The sequence below is a fragment of the Mytilus edulis genome, chromosome 12, assembly GCF_963676685.1.
Source record: "Mytilus edulis chromosome 12, xbMytEdul2.2, whole genome shotgun sequence".
NCBI classification, from domain to species: Eukaryota; Metazoa; Mollusca; class Bivalvia; order Mytilida; family Mytilidae; genus Mytilus; species Mytilus edulis.
In genome coordinates this window covers 50,580,898-50,603,382 of record NC_092355.1, presented here as the reverse complement: position 1 = coordinate 50,603,382, position 22,485 = coordinate 50,580,898, and the positions used below count along the sequence as shown (strand labels likewise).

Here is a 22,485-nt window from a genome sequence, read left to right as displayed (position 1 = left end):
AAGTATTTTTAAGATGCTTGGGTACAATGTAGCAATTTGAATAGAGAGAACATATTTTTATTAATAAAACATTCATTCTATACATTTATTGCCAAAGGGTAGCTTGTTTGAATCTAACCTACTTTACACAGTTCTCAAACGAGAAGTATATTTATATTCGGTTATAGCTATATTAGCAGGGTAGATTTTTTTCTTCGGTATAAGTAAAGTTAACCTCAATTTACTCGATTTTCAACATGGATATCGTTTTTGGGGGCTTTTATAGTTTGTTGTTTAGTGTGAGCCAATGCTCCGTGTTGAAGACCATACTTCGGCCTATGATGGTTTACTTTTACGAATAGTGACTTAGATAGAGATTTTTCTTATTGGCACTCATGCCACATCTTCTTATATTATTCTGCTCATTATTAGTCAATGATCTAATTATTCAAGCATTTTACTTCGCAATGACTACAAAGGTGATAAATTTTAATATATATATGCAGCCGCCTCCTCAGTTAATAACTACTGTTTCCTTTGAATCTTAAATAAGAAATAAGATAAAAAAAAAATGTTTGCGTTATACAAATGTTTGCGTTATAACGCAAAGGTTGCGTTATATCGCAATTGTTATTTTTTTTAAATTGTAATGAATGAATTTGCGAGTGTTCGACGTCATAAACGAAATTGCTACTTTTCGACGTCATAAACATCACCAGTGACAACGTTATCGTCGAAGTATCGTCGATTCAACGTAGCAGGATTTTTTTTACTGTCGAAAATCTTATTCTGTATAGCTTTTTAAAGATTGAAGTAACGGAAAAATCCTTGTGGTAAGTTAATTTTTTGTTATTGCTTTCTTAAATATGAATGAAAAGAAAAAAAATCGGGGAATAGGCCAGCAAATCAGCTACCAAAAGAGAAGTGTATATATATACCATATGCCAAGCTCAAAACCGCTTACAATCTTGAAAATTTGTGAGTAATTTGAATAAATACCAAAGATCCTCCATCAACATCAGTTGATTTTGAGAAAAATAAAAGATAATGCCTAAGAGTTTCCAAATTCGGAATTACTGGAGCAGATTAGAATATTTTTTTAGTACTCAACCCTTATAAGTGTTTATCTGGATCAGACGAAAACATGTAAACAAATTAAAAGATTAAACCAAAAAATTCTCATTGATTAATAAGTCTCGAAGATAATTCAACTTCAAAATTTCTCAAGCAAAGCGCATGTTTTTGTAGGCGTAACATGGATAGACCAGCGAAAGTGAGAGACAAAGAAAAGCAGGTCGTTTCAAAGTTTTGTGATGTTCTACTCAATGTAGCTTCATCTCAATTTACCCTCAAAGATTGGAAAGAAGTTGAGACATACGTACAGGTTATGGAAGAAAAGGAAGCATCTATAAAGATGGAAATGGGTATGTAAACGAGAAAAACGTGTGTGCTTTCTCTTTCTTCGGGGTTTCCAGCCCATATATAGAGCTATTATTATAACTAGTCCCAACCCTGAACCTAAACCTTATAGTTACTCTTTTCCTTTTCCTTACTCTAGCCTAACCCTAACACTAGCTTTATCTCTAAATTAACCCTTAATCTAAATAAGAAAATGGCATAATTTAACCCTAACCATAAATGAATACTTATCCGAAATCACAGGGACACATTTAAAAAATGAAGACATGTGTATATTTAGGAGAGGGGAGACTAATTTGTGGTTACTGAACAGACCGAAGATTGATTTACAGTGGAGATCACTTCTAACCTCTCATTAGAACTGTCAGAATATTCTGTCATAGAACTGTTCTAACCTGTCCTAGAACAGTTCTAGCTAGAACAGTTCTACCCTAGAACTGTTCTAGGTAGAACTGTCAGGATCAGTTCTAGGTAGAACTGACTAAATCAGTTCTAGGTAGAACTGTCAGGATCAGTTCTAGGGTAGAACTGTCTAAAACTGTTCTAGGTAGAACTGACCAAATCAGTTCTAACCGTAGAACTGTCAGCAGAACTGACTAAATCAGTCAGGACTGTAGAACAGTTCTAAATGACGTCACTGCAGAAAGGGCAATTTAGAATTTAGAACAAAAAATCAGTTCCAATTACTTTACTATATATAATAGCAGATGTTTCTATATCTTTTACTGATCAAAAGTTACATGTACAAATATCGAAGTGGATAGGAGGTTATCCAACTCATCGGAGAAATATTTTTATGAGATCATTGTTTACGTTTCTTCTTTCCCCGTTTTTAACAGTCTCTTCGTAAATATAACTCTGCATTTAATTCAAGTAAATTTAATCTTAATTTACCTTGTTTGCCTTGGATTTACATTCATGATTTAAGATTCTGTTTTGACAAATGTTCAAACGAAAATTGTACAGTGGATGAATTATGGGATATTATAGTAATGAACACAGTGTTGTTAAACGCAAGAAAACTATGTACATTTGCACTGAGGTCTCAGATTTGCATTATCTCGTTGCCAAACTTATCAATAACGATAATGAATAATATCTGGGAGTCTGGAACGTCAGAAAAATATACTCGATCTGAACATGAATGAAATATTTGCCACTGGACGTAAGGCTACAAACAAAACCAATCATTTTCCTTCTTCAAATTATATTAACAGTATAGTCAGTATATACCTTTCCAAGAAGAAAACTTCTCATACATGTACTTTTCATTTAAAATAAAGTATATGAATCAGTGATGTGAGTGTTGGATGATGCCGTTAAATAGTTTTGTTTAAAAAAAAAAACATCATGAACTACTGACTTAAAAAGTCACTTTTTGTGACGGTTCATTATTTAATAATTTAAGTTTGGATGTAACGGGCCTTCTGTCGTTATTGTGTTATCAGCGCCCATAGACATAAGTTAGTCATGTGACCGTAATGTCATCAACGATTTTTCATGGTTTGGCAAGGTTTAAAATGGAATTTAGAATTAGATTATAAGAAATGACTTATCATTTTTTTCTGTCCATTCGAAATAACATAAAAAATGTGGTGCACACTATTAAAAAACCCGCTTGCGCATTTTTACATTAAAAAAAGCAAAATGATCAGTTTTGGCTGATGCAGTCATATATGGTCAGATTTGGTTGATGCTGTCAGATATGGTCAGTTTTGATTGATGCAGACACATATTTTTGTTACATGAGTCAGTCTGAGGTATGAAAACTACTGATGTTTGTTCAATTTCCAATCTTGCAGTTATTTATATATACGACAGTAAAAAAAATTATATTAACTGAAGTACTGTGCAACTATATAGACTCGCATAAAAAAAAGAAAATATGGTCAGTTTTGGTTGATGCGGTCAAAAGATTTTATTATACAACTCAGTCTGAAGTATGAAAACTACTGATATTTGTTTACGATTCAATACTTTGAATAAAAAGAGGACATGCTGGCACTATAAATTCATGCGAACAAAATTTTGAGGTCATTGTTATCCAATATTGCTTTAACTTGTATATATTACAGTCCCTCTTGACCTAAAATTATAACTGAATTACTGTACAGCTATATAGATTTGCAGAAAGAAAGAGCAAATAAGGTCAGTTTAGATTGATGCGGTCAAAAGATTTTATTACACGACTCAGTCTGAAGTATGAAAACTACTGATATTTGTTTACGATTCAAAACTTTGAATAAAAAGAGGACATGCTGGCACTATAAATTCATGCGAACAAAATTTTTAGGCCATTGTTTTCCAATATTGCTGTAACTTATATATTACAGTCCCTCTTGACCTAAAATTATAACTGAATTGCTGTACAGCTATATAGATTTGCAGAAAGAAAGAGCAATAGCGGTCAGTTAAGATTGATGCGGTCAAAAGATTTTATTACACAACTCAGTCTGAAGTATGAAAACTTCTGATATTTGTTTACGATTCAATTCTTTGAATAAAAAGAGGATAAATTATGCTGGCACTATAAATTCATGCGAAGAAAATTTTGAGGTCATTGTTTTCCAATATTGCTATAACTTGTATATATTACAGTCCCTCTTGACCTAAAATTATAACTGAATTACTGTACAGCACCCTTTTATGGACGATCAATGCATTTGAATGAGGACAATAAATTTTAGTTAGACCCCCCCCCCCCCTTTTTTTTTAAACTGCTGGATCCGTCCCTATTGGTTTGGGCCGGAATAACGTATTACATTAAGGTCAGATAATTTTGTTATGTTAAACGAGTCATCCTGACTCCCCGAATGACAAATGTAAAATAAATGAAATAATAATCCCCCCCCCCCATATTAACGGCTTAATTTATGTTCAAAAAATGAAAGAAAAACAAATAATTTATGTAACACATCAACAAAAGAAAATCACTGAATAACAGGCTCCTGACTTGGAACAGTCACATACATGCAGAATATGGCAGGGTTAAAACCGGCAAAATAGCAAAACTCTTTATAATATTAATCGCTATTTTGCCGAAGCATTTATATTTAGACAAAGAGTTCTAAAATTTTAACCAAATCAATTCTAGCCGTAGAATTTATAAATCAATTTTAGCTGTAGGATTCATAAATCAATTCTAGCCGTAGAATTTATAAATCAATTCTGGCCGTAGAATTTATAAATCAATTCTAGCCGTAGAATTTGAAATCAATTCTAACCGTAGAACTGTTCTAGAAGTAGAACTGACCAAAGAATTGGTCAGTTCTAACTAGAACTGTCTAAAACTGTTCTAGGGTAGAACTGTCAGGATCAGTTCTAGCTAGAACTGTCTAAATCAGTTCTAGGTAGAACTGACCAAATCAGTTCTAGCTAGAACAGTTCTAACCTAGAACTGACTAAAAGGTGTCAGGCTGACAGTTCTACATACTGTTCTAGAACAGTTCTCCTGACAGATTCTGACAGAATTTATGAGAGGTTAGAACTGATCTCCACTGTATGTGATGGCATGACCTACTTACATCTTACAAACTCGTTAAAAGACTTTATAATATATTTTTGTCCTTGCATGCATCTCTTTGTTTCCCAATTGTAAAGTAAACAAAAATCTGAGACGAACATGTTTGCTAAATATTTCTCATTAGAAGAAAACAAATATTCTAAACGTCCAAGACAATATGAACAATATTACCTGGTTCCTTTTTCACTAGCACTACGGACAAGAGGCGTTTATATGGCAAGCCGTTTTACTATTTATTCTAACTTCAAGATATCTTATACTTTATGAGATATCTTATAAACTTTAGAAGATATCTTATAAAGTATATAAGATATCTTATAAAGAAAATTATCTGAGATATCTTATAAACTATATAAGATATCTTATAAACTATATGAGATATCTTATAAAGTTTATTAGATATCTTGAAGTTAGAATAAATAGTAAAACGGCTTGCCATACGTTTACGTTTCATTTGAAGTACAACATTGCTGACTATTGCGACTGTGCATGCATTTATACTTTTCACGAAACAATTTGTTACTTAGTAATAATTATGCTAATTGCCGTGAAATAGGCCAAATTTGTCATATGTGTTTTTCGTAAATTGATATTTTATAGATTAGGTGGTTATTTCTCTCGTTTGAATCGTTTCACATTTATATCCTGGCCGTTTATAGTCAGCTATGTATACGGTATGGGTTTTCTCGTTGTTGAAGGCCGTACGGTTGTCTATATCTACTTACCTCCACATCATTTGAACTCTAATGTATACATGGTATACAGTGAGAGATGTCTTGTTGGCATTGGGATGTTTTCTTCCTTACAACAAAATCATAAAATTTACATGTGTACGCCATTTTGTTCAAGGTAATATTTGTTTTTCTGATACTCTTTTACATCCCCCCTTTTTATAAATATTTTATACATATTGTGTCATAGATCAAATTTATTCAATCCGTGTATGTATACTTGTTTTTGTTTATACTAATTTTTTTTTAAGTTAAGCTATTTCCACTGATATTACAGTATGTCTTTCTATATATATGGTTATTTATCTCTAGTGTTTTACTTTTGATATATACTTTTCTAGATAAATTGAAATATATGGATAAACTGAAAAAGGAAGACACGGAAGACAAAGCTCTCGTGAGAGACATAGATGTCGATCAGAAGGAGAATGAATACCGTGGGGCCCTTTTAAAATATAAAGAGAATGACCCCGAGAAAGATGAATGCGAGGTAGATCCTATCAAAGATGAAGAGGGTGGCCTAGAAAAAGATGAATGTCCGGGAGACCCTATCAAAGATGAGGAGAGTGGCTTAGATGATCCTAAAACAGATGATGAGGGTAGCCTAGAAGATCCTATGAAAGATGAGGAGGGTAGCCTGGAAGCTCCTATGAAAGATGAGAAGGGTAGCCTAGAAGCTCCTAAGAAAGATGAGGAGGTTGGCCTAGAAGATCCTATCAAAGACGAGAAGAGTAGCCCAGAAGATCCTATCAAAGATGAAGAGGGTGGCCTAGAAGATCATATCAAAGACGAGGAGGGTAGCCTAGAAGCTCCTAAGAAAGATCAGGAGGTTGGCCTAGAAGATCCTATCAAAGACGAGGAGAGTAGCCCAGACGATCCTATCAAAGATGAAGAGGGTGGCCTAGAAGATACTATGAAAGACGAGGAGGGTGGCCTAGAAGATACTATGAAAGAAGAGGAGGGTAGCCTAGAAGATCCTATTAAAGATGAGAATGGTGGCCTAGAAGATCCTATGAAAGACGAGGAGGGTAGCCTAGAAGATTCTATGAAAGACGAGGAGGGTAGCCTAGAAGATGATATCAAAGACGAGGAGGGTGGCCTAGATGATCCTATGAAAGCAGAGGAGGGTAGCCTAGAAGAACCTATCAAAGACGAAGAGGGTAGCCTAGAAGATCCTTTAAAAGATGAGGAGGGTAGCCTAGAAGATCCTATCGAAGACGAGGAGGGTAGCCTAGAAGATCCTATTAAAGACGAGGAGGGTAGCCTAGAAGATCCTTTAAAAGATGAGGAGGGTAGCTTAGAAGATCCTATCGAAGACGAGGAGGGTAGCCTAGAAGAACCTATCAAAGACGAAGAGGGTAGCCTAGAAGATCCTTTAAAAGATGAGCAGGGTAGCCTAGAAGATCATATAAAAGACAAGGAGGGTTGTCTAGAAGATTCTATGAAAGATGACGAGGGTAGCCTAGAAGCTCATAAAAAAGACGAGGGGGATAGTCTAGAAGATTCTATCAAAGATGAAGAGGGTAGCCTAGAGGATCCTATAAAAAATGAGGAGGATAGCCTAGAAGATCCTATCAAAAATGAGGAGGTTGATCTCGAGGATCCCACAAAAGATGAAGAGGGCGTCTTAGAGAAAGATAAATGCCTTGAAGATCCTATTAACGATGAGGATGGTGACATTATGATAAATGAACACCTTGGAGCTTTAATGAAAGATACAGGTACATTAAGTCGAAACATAGCATTGAAAAAAAAAACACCATTTGTTTGAAACATGACAATAATGTAATGTACCTTCAATTTGCTTTGTTTATGATGTCGAAAGGTAATTTGTAGATCATTGTCTGGTAATCCACGTGAAACACAGTGTTAAACTATATGTGTCAAAGCGACACGAATGGCCCCGTCCCAAAATGTTGAAAAATCTGCAATTTCAATATAAAAACAAATAAGCCATGTAGACACAAACATGATGGTAGTCTCACATATCAAAAATCAGCTCAAAATCTGGAGGCATATAGAAAAAAATCCGTATAACTGTGATTTTCAATAATTTATCAAAGTCCAAAGCCCGTAATTTCAGCAAAAATTATGGGAGCGGAACGAAACGTAAACTTGACCTGTAACTCATCATGGTAAACTCAAATACCAAAAAATCAGCCCAATATCTAAAGGCGTTTAGAAAAAAAGTCCGTATAACTGTGATTTTCAACAATTTTCTAAGTCCAAAACCCGTGATGTCAGCAAAAAATAGTTGAGCGGAACGAAACTTATTTAAACTTGATCTGTAACTCATCATGGTTAACTCACATTTCAAAAAAGCAGCCCAATATCTGAAGGCGTTTAGTGAAAAAACTCCGAATGTTGCAGAATGACGGAATGACGGACAAGGGTAAAACTATATGGCACCGACAACTTCGTTGCGGGTCCATAAAAATAGCATCCACATATATGTATTAAAAAATCTAACATTCAAATTATAAAATGTACTTCTGCTGATGATGTTTTGCATTTACATAGTTTTTATAACACCATTGAAAGCTCTCTGTTTGATTTGTATTTAACTGTTTGCCCCGTCAAACCACGGATAATATCACGAGACTTTAAATGACATTGAGTCCATCGAGCTCTATGTCACGTGACACGAATGACACATTTGATTTGTTCAGCGAATCAAAGTATACTTTATTCGTTACTATGGTTACTTACAATTACGTGTACCTTTTTTCTTTAAAAGGATCAGACATAACAAAAATAAAAGAGAAGAAACCAGCAGATAATCCACTGAAGGATGCTGTCAACTATAAGGACAAGAAAGGGACGGGGAAAAGAAGAAAGAATATGGAAGAGAAAAAGAAAGAAGAAAAGGCCAAAGAAAATAAGAAGATCATCAAAAGACATTTTCAAAAAGTTGAAAAGATATTGAAAAAACACGCCAAAGATGTAAAGAAACAGTGTGAAACAGAGCAAAAGAGGAGAAAACAGGTGGCTAAGATCGAGAGAAAACAGAAAAAGAAATTAGAGAAAGGTATTCACTTGAATAATTGTGTCATAGATCAAATTTATTAATTCAGTGTATACGTATGTATACTTGTTTTTGTTAAAACATTATTTTTATTGAGTTAAGCCATTTCCACTGATATTATAGTATGTCTTTCTATATATATATATGGTTATATATGGTAGTCTCTTACTTTTGATGTATACTTTTCTAGATAAATTGAAATATATGGATAAACTGAAAAAAGGAGACACGGAAGACAAAGCTTTCGTGACAGACATAGATGTCGATCTGAAGGAGGATGAATACCGTGGGGCTCTTTTCAAATATAAAGAGAATGACCTCGAGAAAGATGAATGCGAGGTAGATCCTATCAAAGATGAAGAGGGTAACTTAGAAAAAGATGAATGTCCGAGATACCCTATCAAAGATGAGGAGAGTGGCCTAGATGATCCTATCAAAGACAAGGAGGGTACCCTAGAAGATCCTAAAAAAGATGAGGAGGGAAGCCTAGAAGATCCTCTCAAAAACGAGGAGGGTAGCCTAGAATATCCTATAAAAGACGTGGAGGGTGGCCTAGAAGATCCTATAAAAGACGTGGAGGGAAGCAAAGAAGATCCTATAAAAGACGAGGAGAGTAGCCTAGAAGATCCTATAAAAGACGAGGAGAGTAGCCTAGAAGATCCTATCAAAGACGAGGAGGGTATCCTTGAAGATCCTATAAAAGACAAGGAGGGTAGCATAGGTGATCATATGAAAGATGAGGAGGGTAGCCTAGAAGATCCTATAAAAGACAAGGAGGGTAGCATAGGTGATCATATGAAAGACGAGGAGGGTAGCCTAGAAGATCCTATCAAAGACGAGGAGGGTAGCCTAGAAGCTCATAAAAAAGACGAGAAGGGTAGCCTAGAAGCTCCTAAAAAAGACGAGGAGGGTAGTCTAGAAGATCCTATCAAAGATGGAGAGAGTAGCCTAGACGATGCTATTAAAGATGACGAGGGAAGCCTAGAGGATCCTATCAAAGATGAGGAGGGTAGCCTAGAAGATCCTATAAAAGACAAGGAGGGTAGCCTAGGTGATCATATGAAAGATAGCCAAGAAGATTATATCAAAAATGAGGAGGTTGATCTAGAGGATCCCACCAAAGTTGAAGAGGATGGCTTAGAGAAAGATAAATGCCTTGAAGATCCTATTAACGATGAGGATGGTGGCATTGAGATAGATGAACACCTTGGAGCTATAATGAAAGATACAGGTACATTGAGTCAAAACATAGCATCAAAAAAACACCATTTGTTTGAAACATGACCATAATGATCCATAATGTAATGTACCTTAAATTTGCTTTGTTTATGATGTCGAAAAGTAATCCACGTGAATCACAGTTTTAAAAAATAGCATCCACATATATATAAAAAATCTAACATTCAAATTAAAAACTGTACTTCTGATGATTGTGTGCATTTACATAGTTTTTATAAAACCATTGAAAGCTCTCTGTTTGATTTGTATTTAACTGTTTGCCCCGTCAAACCACGGATAATATCACGAGACTGCAGTATATGACATTGAGTCAATCGAGCTCTATGTCACGTGGCACGAATGACACATTTGATTTGTTAAGCGAATCAAATTATACTTCATTCGTCACTATGGTTACTTACAATTACGTGTACCCTTTTTCTTTAAAAGGATCAGATATAACAAAAATAAAAGAGAAGACACCAGCAGATAATCCACTGAAGGATGCTGTCAACTATAAGGACAAGAAAGGGACAGGGAAAAGAAGAAAGAATATGGAAGAGAAAAAGAAAGAAAAGGCCAAAGAAAATAAGAAGATCATCAAAAGGCATTTTCAAAAAGTTGAAAAGATATTGAAAAAACACACCAAAGATGTAAAGAAACAGTGTGAAACAGAGCAAAAGAGGAGAAAACAAGTCGCTAAGATCGAGAGAAAACAGAAAAAGAAATTAGAGAAAGGTATTCACTTGAATAACATGGGTCTATCGGTTATATGACAATGAGCGTCGACAGATTTTAATCACAGCTAGGGACACAATTTCAAGACCAACTTTACAATAATGTACATGTACATACATATCTAGTAACAGTTAATCAGTTTCAAGCACGTCAAAATAGCAGTGCTCGAAGACGTACATGTACTTGTATTAGGGAGCTACTATTTGATTTTTAGGGGGGCTAGGCTTGAAAAAAAAATAGGCAGGACAGGAGTTTTGAGTAAAAAAAGGCAGGATGAGACACGTGCAAAAAAAAAAGTCAGGACAATTTAGATAAAAAAAAATTGGATAACCAAAAAAAAAAAAAAAGGCAGGACCGAACATAGTGAAAAATAATAAGTCAGGACAGAGATTACAGCTAAAAAAAATGCAGGACAAAATTTTCATCCTAGCCCCGCTTCTGGTTTTTCTTTAGTTTCGCTATTTATATATATAATTATGTTATCAATTTATTTGGCAATCGCCAATGGCAGTCAGCAGGGTTTAAGAACATAAGTTGTTTGTGACGTCCTGTTAGTCAAATGTGTTTTGTTTGAATATACTTTTTCACTCTTTTGGTCTTTTAGAAAATGTCGTTTGTGCTGTATTTGGACCCTTCTGAAACGAAATTTGTTTTACATGTACACGTATATAAATTGCGTTTTTTATCATCAAAATCATAGGTTTGAACGGGCGCAGGACATTTTAGCGAAAAATTTTGAACATCTATGGGGCATATAAACGCCGACATTAGAGCCCATTTTAGCGCCGGATTAATCCGTTCACATATATTTTCGATAGCCTATTTTAGCGAAAACTTACCTGGTTTAATAATATTTGCTAACAGTGTTCTAGTCCGGATTTGAAAAGGGCAGGATGCTGGTCGGAAAAAGGGAAATTTTACGCAAAATGTCATTCTACAAAGGCAAATTACTTAAACTTCATAAATAATTTCATACTGCACTCGTTTAATTTGAGCAGTCAAAATGCGTTGGGCAGAAAATCAGTGTAATTCAAAACCAATAATGGATCGGAGTAGTTGTATGCCCATAACAATGAGAAATGTTATAGTTGTCACTCAGCTATTTACTTTTGTCTATACTATCATCAAATTGCAAACAACATCATATATAAAAATACGAAGTATAGATGAATGTGCACCAAAATCTAGACACGATAACAAGAAAGAACAGTTCCTAATGCAATTCAACAGTATTATACAGGGGTAAATCCAGAGCCCATTACGTACGTTCTATAAATTCCAGGCTAGAACGAAGTTTTACATGTAGCATTTAAATTGATTAAATCTTTTAGACATTTAGTGCTGTATTTTGATGGACATCATATATTTTATATTGTGCTGTCTTGAGTCTACTAACGTTTTTATTTATTATATATCATAATGGCTGAACAATACTCGCTAAAATTGGCATTGACAATTTAGATTTTCGCTGAAATGGTTTAAAAATAAGGCGCTAAAATGGGTTGTAGTTTGGCGCTAAAACGTCTGATTTTTTTCGCTCAAATGTCATATCAATGCGCAAAAATGTCCTCTGCCGCTACACCAGTTTGAACGTAGTTTTCAATTTAGACTTGTATATTATATATATACTACCAATTTATAAAAGTTTTAACGAGCTTGTTATTTTGAATCAGAGAAGCGCACATCTATTATTACAAATTTAAACTTGAGAAAAAGTATAAAATTTAACCACGACAATATTATGATGAAGTAAGTTTTAGAAGTCAGCAGTGTAAATACACTTGTTTTATTTTAACATTAATTGTATTACAGAAATGAAAGAAAAAGAAATAAAAAACGTTAAAGATGAAAAAAAGAAAAACATGAAATCTACAGCTACTGAAAAGGAAAGACAAAAAAATAAAAAGAAGGACAAAACAAAAAAAGGAATGAAAAAATCCGAAGAGAAGAAAGAACACAATAATACAGAGGTACATAAGATACAAGATGATTTAAAAGATGTAAACAAAGCAGATAAGAAGAAAACAATTGGATCAAACATACGAGCATTCTTAAGATCTCTATTTCGTGTAAAACAGGAGAAAAACAAAGATGTGAAAGGCTAAACCGTCTGTTGATTTTGTTAAAATAAATATTGTTTATTGTTTTTTTCTATCTCCTTAATCAGAATAATTTAAGATATATACTAGATAGATACTTTATTCTCTAAAAAAAACTAAATACAAGTTTACAGAGAAACATACAATATAGATATAGATACAATAGTTGAGGTAAACAAAATTAATACAGTTCGTACGATATGGCATACATGAAAAAGAAGATGTGGTATGATTGCCAACGAGACAAATCTCATCATGAGACCAAATGACATAGAAATTAACAACTGTATGTCACAGTACGGCCTTCAACAATAAGCAAAGCCCATACCGGATAGTCCGCTATAAAAGGTCCGAAATAACAAATTGAATGTAAAACAATTCAAACGAGAAAACTGACGGCCTATAATTTATGTACACAAAATGAACGAAAAACTTGTAACACACAGACAAACGACAACCATTGAATTACAGGCTCCGGACTTGGGACAGGCACATGCATAAGGAATGTGGCGGGATTAAACATGTTAGCGCGATCCCATCCTCCTAACATGAGACAGTGGTGTAACAGTACAACATAAGAACGAGCTATAAAAATCAGTTGAAATAGGCTTAACTCATCAGATGGATAACAATACAAATACTACAAATACAAGTGGACGTGGATGTGGCCAGGTACATCTCAACAACAAAAAGTTTTAAGTACATTTCTGAGAGACTGAGTACTCCCAGTTACTTACAGCTACATTTAGTAGCCACTAACAACTAATACAAAATCAAGCATCTATGACTAAATTATGAATCAGTACACATCCAACATCCAATGGATTTAGTGTAAAGACGCCATAAACAGTTAGAGAAAAACATGACCTTGTGCAATTCTGTACAGCTATCGACAGATTGTAGATCCATGAATGTGTATATGTATATAACAATAATATTTAGTTTGCTTTTGATTTACTGATAACAAAATCAAATATTAGTAACATGTATGAAACTGAAGGTTAAACTCAATAGAAAGGAAAAAAACCAGTAAGATGCTTATGGTGTCATACCACCAATTAAAAGTCCCTATCTGTTCAACCAAATTTGACAATTTTCACAGCTTTCTAAATATTTTACCTTAAGTTTAACTTCATAGAAACCAGGTATATCCCGAATCATACATGTATCAGCTTTCTACATGCCAATTTTCAACAGAGGTTTAAAATCATATAAAAAAGAAAAGGTCTTCCGAATAGAGGTACCACTAAAAATAACCCCTGGTTTTCTGGAAATCTTAAATTAGTATACTGGGGAGTGCATTAATCCTCAATTTTGAATACAAACTCATAAACAAGTAAATTTTAGCTCAAAATAGTCTTAATATATTTCTCTTTCACCAAAAGTTTCATTTCTGCCAATTTGTTGGTTAGTGTAAGTAAACAATGACATCAAATGCACTATTTTTTGTCCGTGTAGGCCTACTTTCACATACGTTCTAAATTTGAGGGAGTAATTGGTGGTATGACACCTAAAGCGGTTACATTTACATGGAGGGACTACTTTTTTTATTATTAATACACTTAAAAAACAAATAGTAATTAAAACTGTTTTTTTTTTTATTAAACATTGAGCAAATTGACATTATATTTTGACTACTAGTATGTGAAAAGTTAGTTTGTGGAAATATTTTTCGTTCGTTCTTCAAATGAGAACAGCAAAACGATTATTGATTTCGTCACCTAAATCACTGGAACTACACAACACACATGCATGTCTTTTCGTTTCGTGCAATGTTGTGAACATCTGGCAACATATACATTTTTGTGCGGTTCGTGTGTGGTTATTTACTCTGATGTGTATTCACAATAGTTGTAAACCAGTTTTCGCGGATAGTATATAATGAAACTTTGCACTAGATTTTTAAACTATTGAGGTTTGGGCATTGACCAGTGTCGTACGTTTCTTTAATAAATAAATTTGGTGTTTTTACTGTCTTCTGATTGGTTAAAAAATTATTAGTTTTATTTTCAATGTTATCATTTTTGATGGCGACACGCCTACGCTGACGTTGTGTATTCATACGCTAACATGTGTGTACGTTGTCCTTGTTAATAATTATAAATAATATATAAAAAGTTCTTTGAGCCTTATTTTTGATAGAAATTTATTTATAGTGAATGGCAATAATTTATTTTGATTTTATTGAACCATAAAACTAATTTTTGACTCTTCACATTTTACATAATCCGCTTCGCGGATTATTCAATGTGAAGAGTCAAAAATTAGTTTTATGGTTCAATAAATTCATAATAAATAATAGCCATTCACTAAGTAATGAAGTCTAATTTCGTTATGTCTGATATGGAAGGTGTAGAGCTGACGTGTTAAGTTGATTCTGATGAAATTACAAATGTTTATTTAATTTGTTGTCGTTGATGAAAACCTATTTTACCAGAAAGTTGACGAGAATAGAGAGAAATTTTTCAAGGGTAACAATTTACAGTTCAGTTTGTCTTAAATTCTGATATGTTAGACACTATTGATATTTCTGTAGATTGTATAGAGCACCGGAGATATGAGAAGGCCGTCAACGTGCTGAAAGAATCCGGTAAATCTTTGAAGAAAAGGAATAAGCTGATTCGTATATAGCGGATAAATCCGAAGGTGGTTGGAAAACTGTAGACGAGTATTTGTCTGATGACGTGGCTAGTGACTCAGAGGATGAGTAGCCCATTCGGGTAGCTGATGGCAGAGCAGTGAAGAAATTGAAAACCGTGAAGCAGGATAAGCTTTAAAACATAAAGAAAGGGGCCGTGGAATCTGCTGGTGTTCCGTCAAGTATTGCTCACAATGGTCATAATGGTGGTTTTTCACAGCAACAGTCATTTCTTGTCGCGGGGGACTCCGCCCCCCATCACATCTCGTCAGCAGCTTCCAGAGGAGCACCATACTGAGATATCTTCAGATATTCTTAAGTTTTGCCGCTTGGCCCCTGTTCAGCGGGGTACATATTCACTAAAATTGTAAGACATTTAATTGCTCACTGGCGCAAAGATGGTATCAAAATTACTGTGTATTTTAGATGATGGCTTATGTTTAGCGGAACCTGAAAAGCTATTTTGCGAACAATCTGTGAGGGCCAAAAACGATTTGATATTGTTAGGTTTTGTTCCAAACAAGAACAAGTGTATATGGAAACCTGTTTAAAATTTATTTTGGCTTGGTATTACTTGGAATTTTAAAAGTTTTTTGATGGAGTTGCGGTTAATTAAAATAGATAATTTTATCAATTTGATTAACGTTATTCTGTCTAAAGCTTAAAGTTAAACTTAGGTTATTAGCTATATTATGTGGAAAAATAATTTCCTTTTCACTAGCCATTGGAAATGTTACTCAAATTATGACAAGTTGTACTTTTTATAGCGGATGACCGTGAAGGGATTCCGGTGTATTGCTATCGCCTTGATTTCCATTACGTAATCTTCGTTATGGATTTTTTACCGATCTATAAACATGATGAATACGTAGAATTAAATCACCAGGTGCAAACTAACATTTCTAATCGCTTGTTATAAATTCATTTCTTCAATGAATACTCATTAAATACTCAGTCTATGGAAAAAGCGATTCGATAAAAGCTTTTCTTATATCAACGAGCGATATTGTCTTATATCAACGAGTTGCATTGTGGGAAATTTCAGACGAATGTCAGAATTTGTACGAAGAAAGGCAGATTTCTCGGTATAAAGTAATGACTCTTTTCTTAAAACAGGGTGACATTTAACATGACAAACGTCTGGTGTATAATTTTCATGAGTTATTTTATGTAATAACAAGCAAGGTGTATTTAAACGAGAAAATTGAATTATTGAATAAATGAAACATAAATGCACGATTTATCATTTGTAGATGTTCACATTCTATAAATATCATGTAGCAAATTCAGTGGAATGCAATTGAGATGAATTCAATTGTTTTCTACGCCAAAATCACCTATAAGTCAACGATACTGCTATATTTTAAAATATCAATGCGATATTTGTCTTATATCATAGCGATGATTTTTAAATATCAAAAATTTATGAATGCGATACTTTTCTAATATAACTGCTATAGTTTTCTAATATAGAATTAATACGATGACACGTCACAATGCATGTCAAGAAAACTGCAAACATAATTCACAAACTTAGATCATGACCAGTTCAATGTTTTAGGATCAACATCACAAAATTTCGTAACTGTAACACAATTAACGCTTTCATGAACTTATCATTCCGAAAATGTTGCTTGACCCTAATGATAGATGAAAGTGTTAACAACCTGTTCAGTCTATTGTTTTCAATCACATGGTTTAACCAACTAACTAACATGTTTAACCCCGCCACATTATTTATGTATGTGCCTTTCCCAAGGCAGGAGCCTGTAATTCAGTGGTTGTCGTTTGGTTATGTGTTACATATTTTTTTTTCGTTCATTTTTCTTTTATATAATAAGGCCGTTATTTTCTCGTTTGAATTGTTTTACATTGTCTTATCGGGGCCTTTTATAGCTGACTATGCGGTATGGGCTTTGCTCATTGTTGAAGGCCGTACGGCGACCTATAATTGTTAATGTCTGCGTTATTTTGGTATCTTGTGGACAGTTGTCTCATTGGCAATCTTACCACATCTTCTTTTTTATAATTCTATTTGAAGTGATGATGCAATGGCGGAATTTAAAAGCGGTTGCAAATACGTCTACCGACCTATTAGATTCTAATTTACTGGTCACACTGCTATAGTCTACCCACCTTGGTAATATCGAAATAGACAAAAAATATCATTACTTAAAAGAAACATTCATTCAAACAATCCAATCCAATACAGCTCCAAATTACAATGAATATTCAAATGGTTAAATGAATAATCCAAACAAATTAAAATGTACTAATGCTGATGTCCCGCTCTTTGAAGATACCAACTGAGTAGCCTCAGACTATAAAAATTGGACAACTTCAGATACAACGAAAATCAAAAATCTTGTCAAACAGAAAATAAATTTATTATTAACATAGCAAAAGATATTGAGAAGGAAGACAGTTCTTTTTAGATATCAAAGACTTTTCCCCGTTGGTAAATCGATATCTCTATGAACATAATCAGCTCGCCGCCTGGACGCTCTTTTACATCGCGATGACCGTGAGGGTATTCCGATGTATTGTTGCCACAGAGATTTGACTTTCGTTTTTGGCTAGTAACCGATCGTATATAAATACGAGTCAGAACTTTTCTTAGTGCAAAATAACAATCCGTATCGCTTGTTATAAATTCATTTCTTAAATGAGTACTAAAAAAATGTTTAGAACACAAATAAATAAGACGTAAATGTCTTTTGACGTTAGAAATGTGTATATTCGTTCATTCGTTCACTGTGTATTAATTTACGTTTTTTGATGGAGTTAAGTCTGCCAATTGATATTTTATCGTGTGTTTTTCTATGTTGTGATGTTATGCTATTGTTTCAGAAAAAGGGAGAAGGTTTGGATCCATTAAAACGTTTAATCCCGCTGCAAATGTTTGCACCTATCCAAAGTCAGGAATCTGATGTACAGTAGTTGTCGTTTGTTTATATACGTGTTTCTCGTTTCTCGTTTTTTTTTATATAGATTAGACCGTTGGTTTTCCCGTTTGAATGGTTTTACACTAGTAATTTTGGGGCCCTTTATAGCTTGTTGTTCGGTGTGAGCCAAGGCTCCGTGTTGAAGGCCGTACATTGACCTATAATCATGGTTTACTTTTTTTTTTAAATTGTTATTTGGATGGAGAGTCACATAAGCAACACGACGGGTGCCACATGTTGAGCAGGATCTGCTTACCCTTCCGGAGCACCTGAGATCACCCCTAGTTTTTGGTGGGGTTCGTGTTGTTTATTCTTTAGTTTTCTATGTTGTGTCATGTGTACTATTGTTTTTCTGTTTGTCTTTTTCATTTTTAGCCATGGCGTTGTCAGTTTGTTTTAGATTTATGAGTTTGACTGTCCCTTTGGTATCTTTCGTCCCTCTTTTGTCTCATTGGCACTCACACCACATCTTTCTATATCTATATATCTTTTCTATATTCATAAATTTAGATTGTTCAGTTGGAGGACTGGAAAGCAGTTACTTATAAGGGGAAATTTTAAAGATTTATAGATATAAGAAGATGGTGCATGAGTTCGAATGAGACAACTTTCCATCAAAGTAATAATTTGTTTAAAGTTAACCATTATAGATCAAAGTAGGTCCTCAAACACGGAGCCTTGGCTCACAGAAAACACCACGCTATATAGGAACAAGAACATTGCTAGTGTTAAACCATTCAAACAGGAAAACCAACGGTCTAATTAAAAAAAAAAAGAAAGAAGGGAGATTCAAAAGTACAGGTCAATCATTTTGATACTTAGCTATTTGATTATTTGATTACGGCATTGTTTATTAAACTCTTATTTGATTTGCTTCCAAAACCAATTGAGAAATTTGTAAGATGTTACCAAAAACAATTTGAATTTAAGCAATGGTCTTAAAACTGCTTATTTACATACAATACTACTAAGAAGTAAAATTTAAAAAAATACTGAACTCCGATGAAAATTCAAATCAGAAAGTCCCTTATCAAATGGTATAATCAAATGATAAAACACACCAAACGAATGGATAACAACTGTCTCATTTCTGACTCGGTACTGGCATTTTCAAATTTTGAAAATGGTGGATTGAACCTGGTTTTATAGCACTTCACCTCTCACGTGTATGACAGTCTCATCAAATTCTGTCATATTTACAATCATGCGTGAACAAAACAGACATAATAGGTAAAATTGTCAAAATATGGGTACAACAGTCTAATGTTAATACTAATCGGTACTAATATTGATATAACAAAAACACCGCTATGATATTTTAAAAGTATCGCATTGATATTTTAAAAGTATCGCATTGTTTATTTATGTATATAAGAAAAACACAGCACTTCAAATTTTACATTGACATAAACGTAAGCTTCTAACTAACTTCTGCATGTATATTTAGACTCAATTGTTGTTTATATTTGAACAACAAGTTTTAAAATTAGTATTTTCTTAATTTTTCGTTGCCGAAAACAACATTTTCCGCATGGAATGTCTGCATATTTACAATTGATATTAGACAATATCGCTATGTGATATAAGAAAAGTTTTTATCGATACGCTTCTTCAATAGACTGATACTTTTTAAAGAAGATAAATTAATAATATTAAAATGTTCTGTTATATGTACATATAAGTGAAAAATCATTAAATATCTATGCACACGCATGCGGAAGAATATCTCAAGAACGTTTGCAATCTCAAAAAACAATAACTCTGCATGATTAATCATTTTTTGCGGGAAAATATGAATGCCTACTCAAATCCATTCAATTAGAAAATTCGAATTATTACAGAAGACTGACGTGTCCACCATGCACTTGCACTGCACTATTATTAATATATATGCATTTGGTTGAGATTAGATGGTTTACTAGGCGTGTTATTGTATCCAATTATTAGACCAAAAACACAAAAAATTTGACTTTGCCGGAGCACTAACCTTGAAAATGAGGAGAAGGTCAGATGACACCAACCAGATGGACATGTAGACATTATAATAGTTCCAAACAACCATATGTATATAGAAGAACTATTGCATATGGTATCTGAGATGTCGGCTTAACCACGAAAACTTAACCTTTTTCAATGATCCATGAACTGAGGTCAAGGTCGAGTAAAACTGTTTTACTCATTTTGTGCGCACAGTATATTATGCTGTGCGCACAATATTTAAATTGTGCGAACAATATATTTGAATCGTGCGCACAATATATTTAAATTGTGCGCACAATATATTTGAATTGTGCGCACAATATATTTGAATTGTGAGCACAATATATTTGAATTGTGCGCGTAATATATTATGTTGTGCGCACAATATATTATGTTGTGTGCACAATATATTTATATTGAATGTGCGCACAATAAACTATTTTGAGCGCTTAATATTTTATTTTGTACGCATAATATGTATTTTTTTCTTTGCATGTCCCTATCTGTTTTCGTATCTTAACAACCCGGGGCCTGGTTTTATTTATTTTAAATAATGATTAAAAAGTGATAAATATACAAATGAAAATGAAAAGTATGAACACATTAATTATAACCATTCTTAGTATTTACGAATATTTTATTTTTTTCATTATAATGAACATGAATTTTTTTACAAAAAGGAATTGAAATATGAGTTAATAATTTTGTTTAAATTTAGTATGTAATATATAATAAATCTTGAACAATAAATCTTGAACTTCGCTTTCGTGTATTATCATGCATGCATTGCTATTTAACTGTGAATACTTTTTAGATTCGGTACATCGAGTACCCGCTTAACGAAGTGCCCGTGCACATACGTTTATATTGTACTATTAAATATACTAGGAACGAAATAATATGTATATTTCTTATGCAAAACCATGAGTTAGAAAAGAATTCCAAAACGTATGTCCTAGTGGAAGATATTAGCAAGCAAAATCGAGGGAATTGTGCAAATGATGATACAAGCATGAAAATTACCACAAAAGCATCATTATTATATACTTTGTAAGAAATAACTGCTGGCCATTAAAAAAATATTTTTTTCAAGATGGCCACGGCCATTTTCTAAAATAGCTGTTTTCTTTAGTTTGAAAATACTGATTTTTCTGGAAAACTTTTCTTGAACTTCTTTTAGTAAAAACCAATTACCAGGTTTGGTTGCTACCTTCCTGACATCACATATTTATCAAAAATGAACATTTGACATATCCAGTATTTGCGCATGCGCGAAAATGTAACAAAATTCTTTCAAAAACATTTGAACTATTTACTATATATTTAGTGTTTTTGGATTTCTAATGATATTATGAATTGGTTTAATAACATTTTGCAAGGTTATGATACACATGTGTTTCACACTTTTGCGCATGTGCAAACTATTTATAGACATCAAGCCCTACCAGGCAATTCTCAGGTATTCGATGGTTGAGGCGAAAATGTAGTTTATCTGCAGTTGAACGGCAAACGATTTAATGGCTTCTAAGTTCAAGACATTGGTCACGTGATAAAAGGTCAGAGTTTACGATTTTTTTGAAAACGTGCATGCCTCGTGGTTTTTGGACTCGTATCGTCTTATTTGAACTCGTACATTAATAAAAACCAAAGTGTTCCATTCTAGATTGAATAAGCTTTCTTATTTTATATAATTATAATAAAAAAGTATTGTTAAAATGTTATAAATTCACGAGTGAAGTGAAACTTTTTTTCTGAAAATTTGCGTAGGTCCACGGAAAATCCGTAATAAATCCTTAAATAGGTTTGGTAACGTGTTGAGGGGTATAAAATATGAAGTAAAACCATTTTTTGCTCCTACTATTTCAATATCAGATCACAAAAACCCCGGATACGCAATTGTGTCAGTTTATTCTAAACTGGACCCCTGTTGTGTTCACTTATCGCTACACTGACGTGTTACAATAGATGCAGAAGCAGAAGATTACATTTAAACAAAAATATGGAAAAAGGGAAATAGTCTTCAAAATTGTGAGCATTTAATACCATAGATTGAAAATAAAATCAATCTGCAGTGGCCAGAAGTACATGTACAATTTTTGTTTTATTATAGCTGCTTTAAGATACAGTTGCAGATCTCAGGGAGTCTGGTGATTGGAACCTCATCTTTATGGAAGATTAATGTATTTGAAT

General features: G+C 33.6%; 1 protein-coding gene across 1 annotated transcript; it reads left to right on the top strand.

The window, feature by feature from the left end:
* The first annotated feature begins 693 nt into the window (after positions 1-693).
* Positions 694-12,779, top strand: LOC139498726 (uncharacterized). Its single transcript, XM_071287252.1, has 7 exons — positions 694-812; positions 1,228-1,403; positions 5,994-7,373; positions 8,390-8,680; positions 8,868-9,908; positions 10,346-10,633; positions 12,446-12,779. Exons 2-7 carry the CDS (start codon positions 1,235-1,237, stop codon positions 12,736-12,738), a joined length of 3,462 nt encoding a protein of 1,153 aa, XP_071143353.1. The 5' UTR covers positions 694-812; positions 1,228-1,234; the 3' UTR covers positions 12,739-12,779.
* The last annotated feature ends 9,706 nt before the right edge of the window (positions 12,780-22,485 follow it).